Source organism: Pteropus medius, unplaced genomic scaffold, assembly GCF_902729225.1.
Source record: "Pteropus medius unplaced genomic scaffold, Ma_sr-lr_union100, whole genome shotgun sequence".
Lineage (NCBI taxonomy): Eukaryota > Metazoa > Chordata > Mammalia > Chiroptera > Pteropodidae > Pteropus > Pteropus medius.
The window spans coordinates 8,910,364-8,928,526 of record NW_024349803.1 but is presented as its reverse complement, the minus strand read 5'-3'; the positions used below and the strand labels follow the sequence as shown (position 1 = coordinate 8,928,526).

At 37.9% G+C, this 18,163-nt stretch overlaps 1 protein-coding gene across 2 annotated transcripts in view; it reads right to left on the bottom strand.

The window, feature by feature from the left end:
• The window catches only part of PCCB (propionyl-CoA carboxylase subunit beta), a 57,987-nt gene extending 40,800 nt beyond the window's left edge, over positions 1-17,187 (bottom strand). Inside the window, exons 1-5 of one of the 2 annotated variants that reach the window (XM_039837231.1) lie at positions 16,963-17,187; positions 14,549-14,668; positions 13,480-13,548; positions 10,721-10,777; positions 8,536-8,649 (exon numbers count right to left, since the gene is read on the bottom strand). In XM_039837231.1, coding sequence (XP_039693165.1) covers positions 8,536-8,649; positions 10,721-10,777; positions 13,480-13,548; positions 14,549-14,668; positions 16,963-17,145 — 543 coding nt within the window. In that variant the 5' untranslated portion in view covers positions 17,146-17,187. The remainder of the gene's footprint in view (positions 1-8,535; positions 8,650-10,720; positions 10,778-13,479; positions 13,549-14,548; positions 14,669-16,962) is intronic. The other variant, XM_039837232.1, reaches the window with a different exon arrangement.
• Positions 17,188-18,163: the final 976 nt, after the last annotated feature.

Below are 18,163 nucleotides of genomic sequence, written 5' to 3'. Positions count from 1 at the left end.
AGATATATGCAAAAAAATGAAATTGAACCACTTTGACACCATATACAAAAATAAACTCAAAATGGATTAGACTTAATTGTGAGACCTGTAACCATAAAATTCCTAGAAGAAAACATAGGTAGTAAATTCCTTGACATGGCTCTCAATATTTTTTTGGCTATCCCTCTTCAGGCAAGGGAAACAAACAAAAAAATAAACAAATGGGACTATACTAAACTAAAACCTTTTTGTACAGCAAAGGACAGCATCAACAAAATAAAGACAACATACTGCATGAGAGAAAATATTTGCAAATGATACATACAATAAGGGGTCAGTATTCAAAAATATATAAAAAACTCATAAAAATTAACACCAAGAAAACAAACAATCCAATTAAAAAATGGGCAGAGGACCTAAATAGACAATTCTCCAAAGAGGACCTACAGATAGCCAACAGACACATGAAAAGATGCTCAACATCAATAATCATCAGGGAAATGCAGATTAAAACCACAATGAAATATCACCTCATACCTGTCAGAATGGCTCTTATCAAAAAAATCAACAAATAACAGGTGCTGGCAAAAATGTGGAAAAATAGAAACCCTCATGCACTGTTAGTGGGACTGCAAATGGGTACAGCCACCATGAAAAAGAGTAATCAAAAAATTAAAATATAGAACTACCATACGACCCAGCAATTCCATTTTTGGGTATTTATCCAAAGAAAACAAAAATACTAATTCAAAAAGATATATGCACCCCTATGATTATTGCAGCATTATTTACAATAGCCAAGATAAAGACAACCTAGGTGTCCATCAATAGATGAATGAATATAAAAGATGTGGTATATATATATATACAATGGACTATTACTCAGCAATAAAACACAATGAAATCTTGCCATTTGCAACAACATGGATGGACCTAGAGTATTATGCTAAGTCAGACAGAGAAAGGCAAATATAAGATTTCACTTATATGTGGAATCTTTAAAAAAATGAATAAACAAAACAGAAACAGACTCATAGATATAGAGAAAAAGCTGATAATTGCCAAAAGAAAGGGGAGTTGGGAGAAGGGTGAAATTAAAAAAAAAAAAAATTCATGGCACAGTACACTTAAGATTTGCTTTCACTCTCTCTGAATTGTGTCTAAGAGTATTTTTAAAAAGAAACAGTATGTGTCAAAATGTAATAGGTGCTGTGAAGAAAGATGAATCAAGTTAAGAGGGTACAGAATCAGCCCTGGGATGGTGGGGTGCTATTTTAGGTTAGGTAGGGGCAATGTTTCCCAGCTTACTTTGTTCCCCAAAACCTGCACCTCATTCATTCATTCATTCGACTAATGAGTATTCACTCTATGGCAGCCACCAGTTCGAAGCACTGCTGTTAGAACACTGGTGGGGGAGGGGAAGGCACAAAAAATAAAAAATCTCGTGTCTTCATGGTGCTTATATTCCAGTGAGAGTAATGGACAATAAATAAATAAGTAAAACAAATAGTTTGTCAATGTGGAAAGTGCTATGAAAAAAATGCAGGAAAGGGGGATAGTAAATCTAGTTTTAAATAGTATGGTCATGGAAAGACCTCAAGGAGAAGGCTATATTTCAGGGAAAAGACAAAATATATGAAAAGCCATGAAGGAAAAAAAAAATTATTGTATAAATTTATACACAATGGAATATTACTCAGCCATAAAAAGAGAATCATATCTCGCCAATTGTGACAACATGGGTGAACTTTGAGAGTATCAGACATGTGAAATAAACCAGACTGAAATAGACAAATACCATATGATCTCTCTCAGGTGTGGAATCTAAAAATGTATACATATATTACAAAAACCCACTAAGATTATAGATACATTGAATAGATTTGTGCTCACCAGAGATAGAGTTTCAGGTAGGAGAAATAAAGGAATTTTTTTTTTAGTTTAAATTAATTTAAAAATTAAAATAAATAAAATTTGAAATCTATTAATATGCTACCTAAAGGAGCCTCACTTTAGATATGAGGACACAAAGAGGTTGAAAGTAAAAGGATGGAAAAGCACATTCTATCCAATGGGTAACCAAATACAGTTGGGGTGGCTATATTGTCAGACAAAACAGACTTCAAATCAAAACGTTACAAGAGCAAAGGCAGACATATATTGACATAAGTTCAATACACTAAGAAGATGTAACACTTATAAAAATATATGCACCTAACAACAGAGCCCCAACATACATGAAGAAAAAATTGATGGAATTGAAAGGAAAAAGAGAGAGATACCATCTAGGGACTTCAACATCCTACTTCCAATAATGGATAGAACACTCAGACAAGACAGAATCAGTAAGGAAACAGTGGATTTGAACATTTTAAACCAGTAGTTATAAAAGACATCTACCGTATACTGTTTCCAACAACAACAGAATATACTTTCTTTTCAAGTGCGCATGGAACATACTCTAGGAAAAACCATGTGTTAAGCCACAAAATAATTCCTAATAAATTTTAAATGACTGAAATCATACAAAGTATCTTTTCCAGACAAAATGTAATGAAACTAAAATAAGAAACTGAAAAATTCATAAATACATTAAAATTAATCGAAACACTTAAATATCCAACAAGTGAAACAAGAAATTACAAAGGAAATTAGAAAATACTTTGAGATCAATAAAAATGTAACATACTAAAATTTAAGGGATGCAATGAAAGCACTCCTAAGAGGTAAATTTATAGCTGTAAATGCATATATTAAAAGAAGAAAGATAAACCAATCTAACTTCCCACCTTAAGAAACTAGAAAAAGTAGAATAAAGCAAGCAAAACAAGCAAAAAGAAGGAAATAAAACTTGGAGCAGAAATAAGTAAAACAGGATATCATGACAATAGAGAAAATAAATAAAACCTAAAATTAGTTCTCTGAAAAGATCAACAAAATTGACAAACCTTTAAATAGAGTGACAAAAAAATCAGTATTAGTAAAATAAGAATTGAAACATCATTACATAAGTTAAAATTATAAAAAAATAATATAAACAACTATATGGCAATAAATTAGATAACTTAGATAAAATGGGCTAATTCCTCTATAAACACAAACTATTGAAATTGAACCAAAAAGAAACAGAAAATCTGATAAACCCATAACAAAGAGATTGAATAGGTAATCAAAAAACTACCTACAAAGAAAAGTCAAGGCCCAGACTGCTTCACTGACGAATTTTACTGAACGTTTAACGAATTAATGTCGATCGATTCTTTACAAGTTCTTCCCAAAAAACTGAAGGGGTGGCAACACTTCCAAATCATTTCATGAGGCCATAATTAGGATACCAAAACCAGAAAGAAAAAAAAAATCACAAGACTCAAAGCTAGCAAAAAAAAAAAAATCACAGCAGCAAAACAACTATAGAGGAAAAAAATATAGCACAAGATAACTGCAGACAAGTATCTTATTAATACAGACTCGAAAGTACTCAACAAAAATACTAGCAAACAGAACCCAGCAACTTATGAAAAGAATTATACACCATGACGAAGTGGAATTTGTCACAGAAATACAAAGATGGTTTAACACTGAAAAATCAATTAATGTAATACACCATATCAATAAAGGACAAAAAACACAATTATCTTATACATGCAGAAAACACCTTTGACAAAATTAAACACCCCTTCATGATAAAAACACTCAACATACTCAACATACAAAAAGTCAAAAGGAACTTCTTCAACCTGATAAAGGGCATCGACTAAAAAAAACAGTTAACATCATTTAATGGTAAAAGAATGAACGCTTATAAGTTCAGGAACAAGACAAAGATGTCCATTCTCACCAATTCTATTCAACATTATACAACATGTTCCAGCCAAAGCAATTAAAATAAATAAAAGGCATCTAGATTAGAAAAGAACAAGTAAAACTAACTATACTTGCAGAAAGCATAATCATGAATACAGAAAAAAACTAAGGAATCCACATGAAAAAATTTAGAGCTAATAAATAAGTTTGGCAAGGCTGTCAGATAAAAGATCGATATAAAAAAATCAACTGTATTTCTACTTACTTGCAAAGAACCCAAAAGGAAACAAAAAAATTCCATTCATAATGACATCAAAAATAATAAAATAGGTATAAATAACAAGTAGAAGGCATGTATGCTGAAAATCACAAAATATTGCTGAGATAAATTCAAGATGACCTAAATAAATGGAGAAATATTCCATATGTGGAGTGGAAGACTCAATATGTTAAGACATAAATTCTCATCAACTTGATCTACAGGCTCTATACAATTCCTACCAAATCTCAGCAGGCATTTCTGTGAGTTGACAGCTGATGCAAAAATTTGTATGAAAATATAAAGGACTCAGAATAGCTAAAATAATTTTTAAAAAGAACAACAAAGTTGGAGAACTTTACCCAACTTCAAAACTACTAGAAAGTTATAGCAATCAAGACAGTGTGGTTGTGATGCAAGGATAAGCGCATAGATCAACAGAAAAAAAAAACTGAGTCCAGAAAGAAACCTTACATTTATGGTCAACTGATTTTCCAAAGTGCTCAGACAAGTCAAGAAAAAAGGAGTAGTCATCTCAATAACTGCTAATGGGACAAGGATAAATTTAGACCCTGACCTCACACCATATGCAAAAATTAACTCAAAATGGATCACTAACCTAATATGAGAGCCAAACTATTATAAACCTTCATGAAAAAAAAAACACTCGACAAAATCTTCACGTCTTTGTATTGGGCAGAATTCTTACATATGACAATAAAAGATGACCCACAAAAGAAAAAATTTGATAAATTGGGACTCCAAAATTTTATACTATTATACTTCAAATGCCACCATTAACAAATAAAAAGAAAAGCCACAGACTGGGAAAAAATATTTGAAAACCATTCATCCGATCAAGGACTTGTAACCAGAAATATAAAGAGCTCTTACAAGTCAAAAGGCCAGTTGCAAAATGAGCAAAAGATCTGAATTAGACACTTCAGCAAAGAAGATATACAAATGACTAACATGTACATGGAAACATGCTCAAAGTGATTAGTTAGCAGGGAAATGAAAATTAAAACCATAGTAAGATACCACTACATACCATTAAAATGACTATGATGAAAAAGGTTGACAATATTAAGTGTTGACAAGGTTGTGGAAAACCTGAAACCCTAAATACATTACTTATAGTCATGTAAAATGGTGCAATCATTTTGGAAAAAATTTAGGCAGTTTCTTAAAAGTTATAAGACCCAACTCTCATAAGATATCCACTCTTAAGTATCTATCAAAGAGTTATGAAAACATAAATGAAATATACACAAATATTCATAGCAGCATTTTTTTTGTTTGAAGAATATTATTATTGCACTGTATAAGTTTGTAATCACATGGTCTTGAATAATATTGACATGCATATATGGTTATAATTAAACTGTCCACAGAGAGCTAGTATGTCTCTCCCATTGTGCTGGTAACACACTTTTCTGGCCTGTCAACCTCTCCATCCCCAAGTCCCTTTTAATTATAGTTTACAATATTTGATCCTGGCTGTATTGCTCATACCATCAATCACAGAGTTTACCTTCTTATAAGCTTGTCCAAGTGACTTGTAATACATTCTTTTACATTTCTACCTGACCAGTGCTCGTTAGGTAATCTGCCTGACAGATGCCTGCCATCCTCTGAAGGAAAGTAATCTTGCCATAATCAATTCACTTTTTTGCCTAGTGTAACTTTCTTGTTCCTGCTCCCTTTTGCTTATAAAAGTTATATTGTACACCTCCTCAGAGCTTTCTGTTTCCACTAGTGAATTCTATCAAATACTTTATTCCCCTTCGCCTTTTTCCAACCATCCCCCAACCCTAGATAACCATCAGTTTGTTCTATGTCTGTTTTTGTTTGTTCATTTTAGTTTAGTTTTTTTTTTTCTGAGTCCACATATATGTGAAATCATTATATGTCTGTCTGACTTACTTAGCATACCCTTTAGGTCCACCCATGTTGTCACAAATGACATTTTATTTTTTTTGTTGCTGAGTAATATTCCATTGTGAATACATATATATGTATATACAGACCACATCTTCTATATTCATTCATTCATCAATAGATACATTTGCTGCTTATCTTAGCTATTGTAAATAATGCTGTAATAAACACATATTTTTTCTTAATGTTTTTGTTTTTCTTTTATTTTTTTTTATATTTTTTTTAATGTTTTTGTTTTCTTCAGATAAATACCCAGAAGTGGAATTATATTTTTCTTAATGTTTTTGTTTTCTTCAGATAAATACCCAGAAGTGGAATTGCTGGGTTATATGGTAGTTCTATTTTTAATTTTTTGAAGAATCTCCATACTGTTTTCCATAATGGCTGTACCAATTTACAATCCCACCAACAGTGCACAAGAGTTCCCTTTTCTCCACATCTTCGCCAACACTTATTTGTTGATTTTTTGATAACAGCCATTCTGACAGGCATGAAGTGGTATCTCATTATAGTTTTTATTTACATGTCCCTGATGATTATTATATCCATATATGGATTATTCAGCAATAAAAAGGAATGAACCACTGATACAAGTACAATATGACTAAACCTCAACAAATATGTTAAGCAAAAAGAGTCAGATGCAAAAACTAGGGACAGAAAGCTGACCAGTGGTTGCCTAGGACTGGGTAGGAACTCACCAAAAACAAGCAGGAGGGATCTTTTTGGAAGGAAAGGTTCTGAAACTGGACTGTGGTGATGGTTACGCCACTCCATAAATTTATTAAAAATCATTGAATTGTATGCTTACAATGGATGGATTTTATAGTTTGTAAATTATACCTCAATAAAGTTGTTTTAAAAAAATGTCAAGGTCATGGAGGACAAAGGAAAATTAGGGAACTGCTCCAGATTAAAGGACATTAAATATGATGACTAAAGGCAAACCTCAATCCTGGGTTGGATTTTAGCCAGTAGAGGGAAAAAAATTGCTATAGAGGGCTTTATTAGGATCATTTGATGAAATGTGAATAAGGACCATGAATAATAATATTGATGAATCAATGTTAAATTTCCTGATTTTTATTATTGTTCCTGGTTATTATACAAGAGAATGTCCTTATTCTTAGGAAACACATGATGAAGGATTTAAGAGATAAAGGAAACAATCTCAAATTTACTCTCAAATTTACTCCAATTTACTCTCAGAAAAATATAATATGCAAACATGAACATATGGGGAGAGAATGATAAAGCAAATGGGCAAAATGTGAACAACTAATGAATCTGGCTATCAAACATATGAGAGTTTCTTATACTGTTTTTGCAATTTTCCTATGAAGTTTGAAATTATATCGAAATAATTTTAAAACAATAATACAGGCAGGGAGAAGTTGATGGAAGTATAGACATGACAAGCAACATTAGTAAGTACACAATGCAGACTAAAGTCACTAAACCCTATCCTCTGAAAACAAATTCCAACTATCCCAGCCTGTACTCATAAAGATGTGTTAAGATTAGATATTTTAAAATTCTGACAAGCTCTAAAATGTGGTAACTTATTGCCATTTCTTAGAGCCACTCTTTCTTTCCTTCATTTCTAACACAGGCATGACTTCAAAGATAGGGGCCAAAGCAGAACTTCCAGGCCTAAACTATCCTAGCCAAGCCGCCCAAAAAACTAATTCTCTCTAGTGGGTTGTCCGTAGAGCTTAAGCTTAAAGATTAAAAGGTAGGTTTAAGATCTGCAAAGTGGCTTCTCAACTAACACAAGTGCTCCCACAACCAGCAGACTATCTTACACAAAGTAAACATTTTTCTGACTGATCGTCAAGGGCAGTAGCTAAGGAAAAAAACTCTCATAAGCCTGCAGGCCAGGGGATAAAAACAACAGCTGCCCTGATGTCTGTCTCCTTCCTTCTTTTTCCTCCCCTCCCTGGTAATGCTGATCTGTCCTTTTCTCGAGTTTCCATTTGGCAGTATCTCTGTCCCTTACCCTAATCTCCATTACTATCTCTCACAATATACTTTCTACTTCAAAAAATGCATTTATTTTTGTGTTTCTTTTCACTTCTTTCTCTGTAACTTTAGTCTGTAGGTAAACAGAAAGATACCTGAAATGATGCTCAGCAATGTTTCAGAATAGTAGGATTTAGAGCAATTTCTTTTTTGTACTGCAGCTTGAATTTTATATAATGACCTTGTGTCTTAACCAAAAAATAAAAATAGAAAGCAATGCATTTTTTTAAATTTCTAATTCTAGCAAATCTGTTCGTTTTAACTTTTCACATTCCCTTACCCTGCTTTTGAAAAAAAAAAATAAGCAACTTTCTCTTATGAAAGATCTTTAATTGTTTTTTCCTATGAGTGGCCCTCTATGAGGGAAAAAGTCCTCTCCACTTACTCTTGCTTTTCACCCACCCTTCATGCCACTCCTGGTTACACAGGAAGGGGCCACAAAACAAAGAACAATGAGAGATGGGAAAGCTCTGACCAGGACACAGCTTAGAGAATTAAGCCCTGAATTTTTTACTCTCCAGGTTTCTCACCAGAAAGATATCTGCGTAGCCAGCCAAAGACTCTACTCCCTCTTGGATCCGTGCTCCACCAGAGTCATTTAGTCCAATCACTGGAGCCCCCACTGTCATGGCTTGGTCCATGATCTGAAACAGCAGAGAAACCTTCTGTGAGACAATCTTATCAAAAAGAGCATTTACAAAGCACTGCAGTGTTTTTTTGGAAAATGTCCTGAGAGCACCTTTCACAACAGGAGTAACACTAGCTTCATTCCCCATGATGACTGGGTACCTTTGAGGAAGACAGAGAACCAGACATTTAAAGGGATAATTAAAGCCCCCCCTAAACATCCAAGAGTGAAAGCACTTCACAATAGCAGGGGATAGACTGCTTATAGCAACCACTTCTAGAGCCATAGGCCCAGGCTATATACAGTCATACACCACAGAATATTTCCGTCAACAATGAACTATATATACGGCAGTGGTCCCATAATGGAGCGGAAAAATTCCTAATGCTTAGTGATGTCACAGCTGTCATAAAGTGGTAGCACAACACATTACACACCTACTGTGCTGCCAATCATATAAAAGTATAGCATATACAGTATGTAATATTTTAAAACAATGATGTCACTGGCTCATGTATTTACTATACTATATAGTTTTAGCATTAGAGTGTACTCTACTTATTAAAAAAAGTTTGCTGTAAAACAGTATGTTGTGTTATACCGGCAGCAGCCTCATATATCCTGTGCTTACTGCATCTCTTGATTGCATCATTTTCTCTTGTGCTTGATTTAATCTCTCATTGTTTTGGGCTCGATTTAATCTCACATTGTTTTGCACAGTAACATGCTGTGCAAGTTTGTAGCCTAAGAAGAAAGAATAGGCTTTACCATATACACTATGTGTGTGGTAGGCTACGCCATCTAGGTTTGTGTAAGCATACTCTGATGTTGGCACGATGACAAATCACCTCACAATGCATTTCTCAGAATGTATCTCCGTCATTAAGTGGCACATAACTACAGTATTTTTCAACAGCCAGTTCTGTTCCTAGTTACTCTTTTGAAAGAATAGACAGAATGGCAAAGAAGTATTTTTGTGAAAGTAAATATGAATCCATCTGTTAACCTGAGGCCGAGGCCAGGCCCAGGCCTGCTTTTACTTCTAATGAGACAGATTTTGCTCATGGATCAGTACTTGACAGACTAATGAGCAACATTCCTAACAGCCCTTGACAGTCTACCAAACACTTTCACGTCCATTATCTCATTTAACAATCAAAGTAGAGAGAGTAAAGAGAGAAATTAGGAAGGTTAAAAAATTAAGTGGTTGGCCAAAGGTCTCAGGAGTAATACATGAAAGGACCATGTCTAGAATCCAGGTGTTCCATTACACAAGGAGCCCTGCATAGCTACTAACAATCAATACTACGTTTAACTCCAAAATTCTCCAAATGTGATCTACACTCTCATTCATATCCACAGCATCTCGCCTATAGCAATGTTTTTAAAATACCATCACGTAATCCTTGCACTGTTTGTTATCTTTTAGCACGTGGACTCTCCACCTAGCCTTTGGGTTCTTCACCTGGAGTGCCCAGAATGCCAAGCCATCTGTGAATAGATTTCAGGGAGTCCATGAACTTGGATGGGAAAAAAATTTACGCCTTTAACGTTATTAACTTTAGCTGATCTTTAGCATTTACTTCAATTATGAATACAGGCAAAAAAAAAAACCCTCACAGAAGTATCAGAAATACCTGTGACTTTGTCATTAATAGCGGCCACAGATATTTTTGTGTCACGTTAAAGTTGTTGCAAATATGTTGAAATATTTTCATTCCTGCATACTTGAAAATATAGTTTAGATCCACTGCTAGATCTTAATATTTAATGGATTAATAAGGAAGCACATATATTAAAAATAGTTTTTAAAATCACATTGTAATTCTTTGTTGTCCTACATATTTAATTTTAAGCATGTAAAAATAGAGGGTCCAGGCTTCGGCAGCCTCCCAAAGGAATCTATGGTACAAAAAAACGTTAAGAAGTCCTGCCCTGGACTAAGTCACCTTCAAGCCGACACTACATCTTGCATATCTCTATTCCACCCCACATATCCAACTCAGTGTCTTGCACTCCAAAGATACTCAATATGCACTATGCGTCTGATGAAGGTACTGGGTTTGTTGTCACTATTAAGTACTTACTTTGCAGATCTTTTGGGCATGTGCTCCCGACAGACTGCCTCCAAAAACCGTAAAATCCTAACAAAAAAAAAAAATTAAATAAAAAATATAGTGACTAGCCAGAAATGAAGAGCTGGGAGGAGGAAATAGAAAATTCATAACGTTTTTAAAGGATTTTCAAAAGTTTAAAAAATTAGAAATGTCTGACTTACAAATTATTCCATAGAATAGTGAATATCTTAAAGGGAATTGGTTCGTGTATTGTCAGAAGCAAAAGACCTAGTCTTTGCTTCACAAAAATGATTTGCAGCTCTAATGAAATAAAAACTTTTCATGCAGAATTCATCCAAAAATCAAATTCTATGGATGTCAAATAGTCAGGCATTTCTATTACTAATTTCTATTTTTTGCCGTTTTGAAAAAAGTGAATCAGAGCCTTCACTGCATTCTCTTGCTTATGGATTTTCATTACCTTCTAATGTAAAAGGCTTCTTGTAAGAATGACTTTCTTCCTAAACCACCCCCTCCCCCCAAAGACGGTGGGGAGTTAAAATCAGATCCAGCATATAAGGACAAAAAAGAAGAGGAAACAGAAGGGAAACTGAACGAATTTGAGGGGAACTGAAAGCACAAGAATATCTTACTTACAGGGAGCAAACAGAAGCCTATACACCTGCAGAGAGAGTACCCCCACAGGAGGAGTTAATCCAGGAACCCTGGAAAGTATGGGGTAAGGAGGGGAGCAAAACATTTATATAAAGTCTGTGTTAGGAGCAGTTAGACCCCACACGGCCTCTCCTTCATCTTGAAAAAGGTTTGTTCTCTAAAGAAGCTTAACCAGAGAAATTCTGGACTCAATCACCAGCCACAAAAGGTAGAAGTGAAGCTGAAAACAGGTTAGATTAGGAGCCTGTACACTAAATGATGAGTAAGCGCTAATCCTTCCTTTCCCCCTACTTCCCTCTCCACCCCAGAACACATCTACAACCAATCATCAGGCAAGAGACTGAGGGTGCTTCTCTGGCAAAACAGAATCTCCCCAGAAAAAAATGCCTATAGATATTAATACTTCGGGGATCATTACCAAAATGCTGGGTCATCACTCCCCATCCTCAGTATGCTTCAGGGCCTATTTCAAATGCCTCATTTTCCCTAAAGCTTTCCTGAATCCTGGATGAGATCTTCCCTTGTCCTGAGCCCACAGCACCTGCCCCTAAACACACTCACTCTATCTTTACTTTAGCCACTCCTGTTCTTCCCCATTCTATCTACAAAATGATTAGCCTGTTCAGGCCAAGAGCTTTGTATCAGTCATCTCTACCTCCTCCTAATCCCCACTTTATGAGCATAAAAAGTGCTCAAAAGTATCAATTTGATGAATTTTTATATCTACTTAATAGTTAATGAGACACTGCATCCAGAAAGCACAGCTTTCTTTGTTCTATCTTATTAAGAGTTCCTACTGTACAAGTTTTTGCCCAGCTCTCATAAATTACAAAAAAAAAAAAAAAACAGATGGTTTCTTCTAGTTGAACATTTGGTAGACCCATGTATAACAGTTTTAAAACATTTCAAATGTAATTCAATTAGTGAGTATTGTCTAAATAAAATAAATTTAAAATTAGCCAAGTATAATTATTTTAATATCCAACTCACAAAACATTTTAGGTTCCTAAACAAGCTCTATAACTTTAGGTCTACAAAAGGAACTAAATACTTAGACTTATATACACATTTCCACCTCAGGAGTGGGGCATGGAAAACAAACCCAAAATAGCAATCAACATGTTCTTTGTGTTAGTTTCTATTACTGCTGTAACAACTTAACACAAATTCAGTGGCTTGAAACAACACAAATTTATTACCTTATAGTTCTATAATTTAAAAGCAAGCCTACAAGGGTCTCACGCAGCTACAAACAAGGTTAGCAGGGCTGGGCTCCTTTCTGGAATATCCAGGGAAGACTTTGTTTTCTTGCCTTTTCCAGCTTTTAGAGACCATCTGCATTCCTTGGCTCGTGACACCCCCTTCTTCCATCTTCTAAGACAGCAATGGCAGGTCATGCGCTTCTCATGTTACTCTGACCTCCTCTGCCTCTCTCTTCCACTTTTAAGGACTCTTGTGATTACACTGGGCCCACCTGAATAACCCAGGCTACTCCATTTTAGAGTCAGCTGATTAGCAACATTAATTCCATCTGCCAGCTTAATTCCCCTTTGCCATGTTAGGTAACGTATTCACAGGTTTCAAGGATTAGGAGGACTTGAATCTTTGGGGGCCATTATTCTGCCTACTACATTCTCCTATTGTCTCAGTATGAAGAAACTGTACCTGTTTTGATGCAGCCTGACAAAACTTATTTGAACACTTTCATGAAAAGCCCAAAACTTAGGGGCCTATGGTTCGGATAGTCAAGTCCCCTCCGCCCAGGCTGCATCAAGGTCTCTCGGGTCCACATACACTGCCCAGGACACAGCTGTCCTCCAGGCACACACCCCATCTGCCAAAAGATATCTCAGTCAGAATAAACTCCTAGTTCCTAGGTCTTTCTTACATGACACTGCTTTGTGATCTTCCCTCAAACAAACTGATTCTTTCTAAGAAAAATACATAGCATAATACGTATTTTATGTAGACGAATGCATTTAAAAACAAAGTAAATCCCTCCTCTGCCCCAAACTAAATGCAAGTTTTCTTTCCCCAAACTGTTTTTTTCTCACGTATTTTGCTCCTGGCTCTGCCCTCACGGAAAGCTCTACCTATTAAGAGTTATGAAATACCTGACTGAAGACATAAACCAATCTTCCATTGATTCGGCCCCGTCCAGTGACCACACTGTCTCCAGGAAACTACCAGAAAAAATTAAAAAAATAAATAAAGGTTAAAAAACACAAACACTCCTTTTAATAAATTTAGCAATATGCCCCAGTGGAAGACACCTCCCCGAAAAAACACCCCACCCCAAATTCCTTAAAATTCAATATTAGGAACCTCAAGGAATCTTCCCTTCTCCTCTCAGTTCTGCAACAGCAAGCACCAGGCTACTGCTTCAACAGAAATGAAGGGCACTGTGTCTTAGGCTTCAACCTCCTTCCTAGAAGCAGAATCAAGACACCCTCTAGAGCTGCCATTACCAAATACTCACAGAAGAAGGTCCTATCAACATGGCAACTTCTACAAAGATCCACGCTCCACCCCCAAACCTTTAAGAGGCAAACCCCCCCTTTTGCTTGGAATCCTGGTAATCACTGTGTGGGCCCATAATGACTCAAATAGAGCCAGCTAGAGTGATTCCAAGTTTACAAATTTTTGTCACAAATAGCATATATGCAGACCTGAAGAAAACTGACCAAAAGTGAGTCCACAGAAATCTGTGTACTCATGGATAACACCCAATTGAAGGAAGAAGTGTCAGTGACTCTGACCTCAAAAACTCCAAGGCATAAAGTTTATGAAAAGAGACAAATGGTCAGCCTTTAGGGGTCTCTGGTACCTAGACAGACCAGAACAAAACTAAAAGACATCCTCATCTTTCCTTCCAAGTTTGTCATTTTATACTTGCAAGAACTTTGAACCCATAACCAGAGCCCTGAGTACTAGGGCAGAGTCCCACTACACAAGGTATGAGCAGTCCACTCACCTTCCTTCATCGGCAAAGGTAAGTGGGGGAACCTGGAGGCCCCAATAGTGCTTCTCCAGAGGCACTCCTGCATTCCAGGGGCCCAAACTTAAAAAATTTTCAATGTATCCTGAGTCCCAGAAGGACTTCATTAATTTAGTGGGTAAGCCAGCAGGGCCACAGCTAGAAAGTCCAGTTTGGAGGCTGACACCACCATTGTGAACCGATACCTTATTCTTATCAGCAGCCATTCCAAAATCGGAACATCTGTGTTCCACAAACATGTCGCTCTCAACAAAACTGCCAGGGTCCAGCAAAAGACTGATCCGCTCTCTGGCTGTTAGCTTTCCCTAAAATGCAATTAAAAAAAAAAAAAATCATTCAGTGATGTCATCATAGGCAGTCAGTAAGCAAGAAGTGCTCATCAGAAAGCCAGGAGAGCAGGTTTTGCCCCTTCGCTGCTGTGTGTGAAAGCCTCAATTCCATCAACCTGCTCAGTTAGGAAATCAGAGTACACAGAGTACTCCAGGAGCAACCTACTGTGGAACGCATATAAGTAGGAGGAAAAGGTAGAGAGGAGAAGTGTGGTAAGGAAAGCCTGACCCTGGAACAAGATAACAAGTTCCACAAACATTTACTGGAGACCTAAGGAGCAATAAAAAGAAGAGAGAAGCAAGAGGTGGAAACCTAAAGCAGGCTTAGTGAAGGGTCTGAAGCTACACCCCCAGATTCACAGGTATCCTCCAGGGAACCCCACAGAAACTCATATCACTAGGGTCCAGCCCCAAGGACACTTCCGAGATGACTTCCTGGTTCTTCTCCTGACTCCTCCAGGGGCTTCTCCTACTAACTTACAGTGGGGACCCTGTTTAAGGACTCTACTCTTGACAGTGATGCTATGATAAAGACAACAGTATAGCAGGGAGTGGCTCAGAAGAAAAGGAATGCTAAAAAAATCACTCAAGAGTTAAAAAAAAATGCTTCTCAGAGAGGGTGAGGTTGGAGCCCTCAATCTATCAAGAGCCTCCATTGCTTGGGCTCCCAAGCCCTAGTTCAAGCCAAATACCCGGGCCCATTGTCTGTCCTCTCCACCTAAAACACCTCGTATTGGCGATATTTATCCCTTAAAAAAGTAGCCAAAGTCAGTAAGGTCATATTAAAACAAAGAGACAATCCTGTACACTGTACGTAGAGTAAGGTTTCAAGAAAGCAATTTGGCAATATATATATCAGAGTGTTGAAATACTCATATATTTTGACCCAGTAATTTCATTTCTGGGAATCTATCCTAGAAAAGTAGTCCAAAATTTGTTTTAAAGGGGGTGGAGTGGAAATTTAAATCAAGTTGGCTTCCTGACTAAGTCTACTTTGGCAAAAGAAAAACAGCTTCTGGAGGCTGCATCTAAACCCACTATGATCTGCCTACTGGGAGTGGTGGGATGATGTTCCAGGGAGGAATTGAGCAACTTGCCACAACAGAAAGAGTGCAGGGGAGCACTGAATGCCTTTCCAGAGGATGATCTAAAGTTTTCCTCACCCTAGGCAGAGCCATGCAGGGGAAAGAGGGAAACTACTCCTGGCACTATACACTATCAACCAAATTTACATCTCATTCCCAAATGTCAAAAAAGAACTGTCCCCTTCAGGCCCTTATCAAATGAGAATTTACAACATGTAAATCAACACTCAACTTAAAGAGTTGGTTCAAATCCCCTCAATGAAGACCCCATCTTCCACACTATTCATCTTCCCCATACTTGTGAGCTGTGCCTCAGTGCCCTTACCTCTGAGAATTTCACTTCTGCACTTTCACTTCTGCACTCATCCAGCAAATCCTTACAGACTCCCACACGTGTCAGAGACGCAGTGAGTCTAGATTCAAGTCCCAGGTAACCAATCTGGGCCTCGAGTTTCTTCTGCTGCCAAAGGCCCACACAGCATATCTCTGAAAGCCACCTGCCATTTGTGTCGACACTCAGTTGGTGGGTAGCAGTGCCTCAGCTGCTCACTCCAGCCAAATATCTAGGTAACCTGAGCACTCCCAGAAAAACCACCTGCTTCTGACGCGTGCTTTTCCTATCCAGCAGGTTGATGCACACTGAGACCCTAAAGGTGTTCAGGTAGTCTAGAGACAAAGGTTCCACAAGTTTTCTGCAAGCACCACACATCCCACTCCAGGTTAATGTGAGAGTTTGCCTTTGTTATTTCCCCTGCCATATACCTTGATTTTATTTCTTCCACTATGGAGCAAGAACCATTCTTTCATAGGACGTGGGAAGAATAAGCAGAATTTTTTTAAATTAAGTGCCTATCATTATTTCACTGTCTCTATTCTAACAGTAAGATTATGAGGGAAGAATTATTACTACCTTCTTAGTGACTTGTCCAAAAATTTATAGCTATTAAGTGGTGAGTCTCCTGGAGCCCAGCCAGGTCTGTCTAAAATTACAAAGGGAAAGTATAAAGTGATAAAGCCCAACTGTGCTAACCTTCAGGGAGGGCAACGAGTTCTCAAGGTAAACATTCTCGCCCCGCTCCTCCACTCCCCTCCCCAGATTCGCGCGTATTGGCCGAGAAGCCTCAAACACCGAGAGCCAGGCACACTGTGATAGGTCGCGAACGCCGCGGTCCCCTCCGGACTTACTCTTTTATGCTGCGCGTCAATGCGGCGCTGGCCCCCTCCCAACAGCGCGGCACGACGTTTGGCATCGATGCGCTCGTTAATGGAGACGGGCTTGCTGCACAGACTGCGAAGCGCAGTGCGGGGACCGCTTACCACAACGCTGAGCCTTGCTCCAGCCGTCGCACAGCGCATAGCCGCTGACATTTTTCTGCCGTCGCGCCCGCAACTAGCGCAGCAGAGTACGCATGTGCATCAGTTACGCACACGGCGGAGTCTGCGCTTGCGCAGGCGTTGGCAGAACGTAGGGAGCCGGTGGGCAGGGATGCTGAGTGAGCTTGGGAGAAAGGCCTGTGAGTTCCACATTCTAGGCCGCTTTAGAGGGTCATCAAGAGAACAATGGGACTGGTTTTCAGAGCTTGTGCCCACCTGGCTACTCAGAAGATACCCTTAGTCCTTGCTACCTACACTTCTCTTCATTCCTCTCCCTCCAGAAAATGAGTAGTGTCGGGAGCCTTAAGCCTGCAACTGCTGGCACAGCCCACCTGTTTCTGACTAGCCAAGTAGAAGTCACCTCATCTGGTGGACGCCAATGAGCTTGTAACAAATACTCTCTTCCCTGATCAGTCCCGCCCCTGCCCTCTCCACTTGAGTGTATAAATATAACCGCTCGACAATAAAATTTTGAGGCTTGATCAGAACACTGTCTTGCCTCCATTCTTTTCTCCCGCCCATGTTTTCTTCAAGGTACGGTCCTCCTCGGGTTCTACGCAATAACTAGGTCCTGCAGGTCGGGACAGAGTAGATAATGAGTTAACCAACACTGATTGTATGTTGAACCAGCTTGGCTTTAAGCACTTGCATGAGCTTGTTATCCTAATTTCACAGATGAGGTAAATGAAATACAGAGAGTGAGTTAAGACTAAAGAAATGGTAGAGCCAGGATTTAAACAGACGTACTATGTGCCACGTACTGACTACGGGGCTCTTAACCTCTAGTGAGTGGTTCTCTACATGTGGGCCCAGAAGCTTCAGGATCACTTGAGAGGGAGTTGGAAATGCAAACTTTAATTTATAAATTCCATGCCAGACCTGAATCGGAAATTTTGAGGATGCAGCCGCAGTCTGTCTCAACAAATGGCCTCTAGATGATTTTGATGCTTTCTAGAGTTTGCCAATCACTGCTCTGAGGATTTAGAACTGGACTATTGGGAGCTTGTCGGTC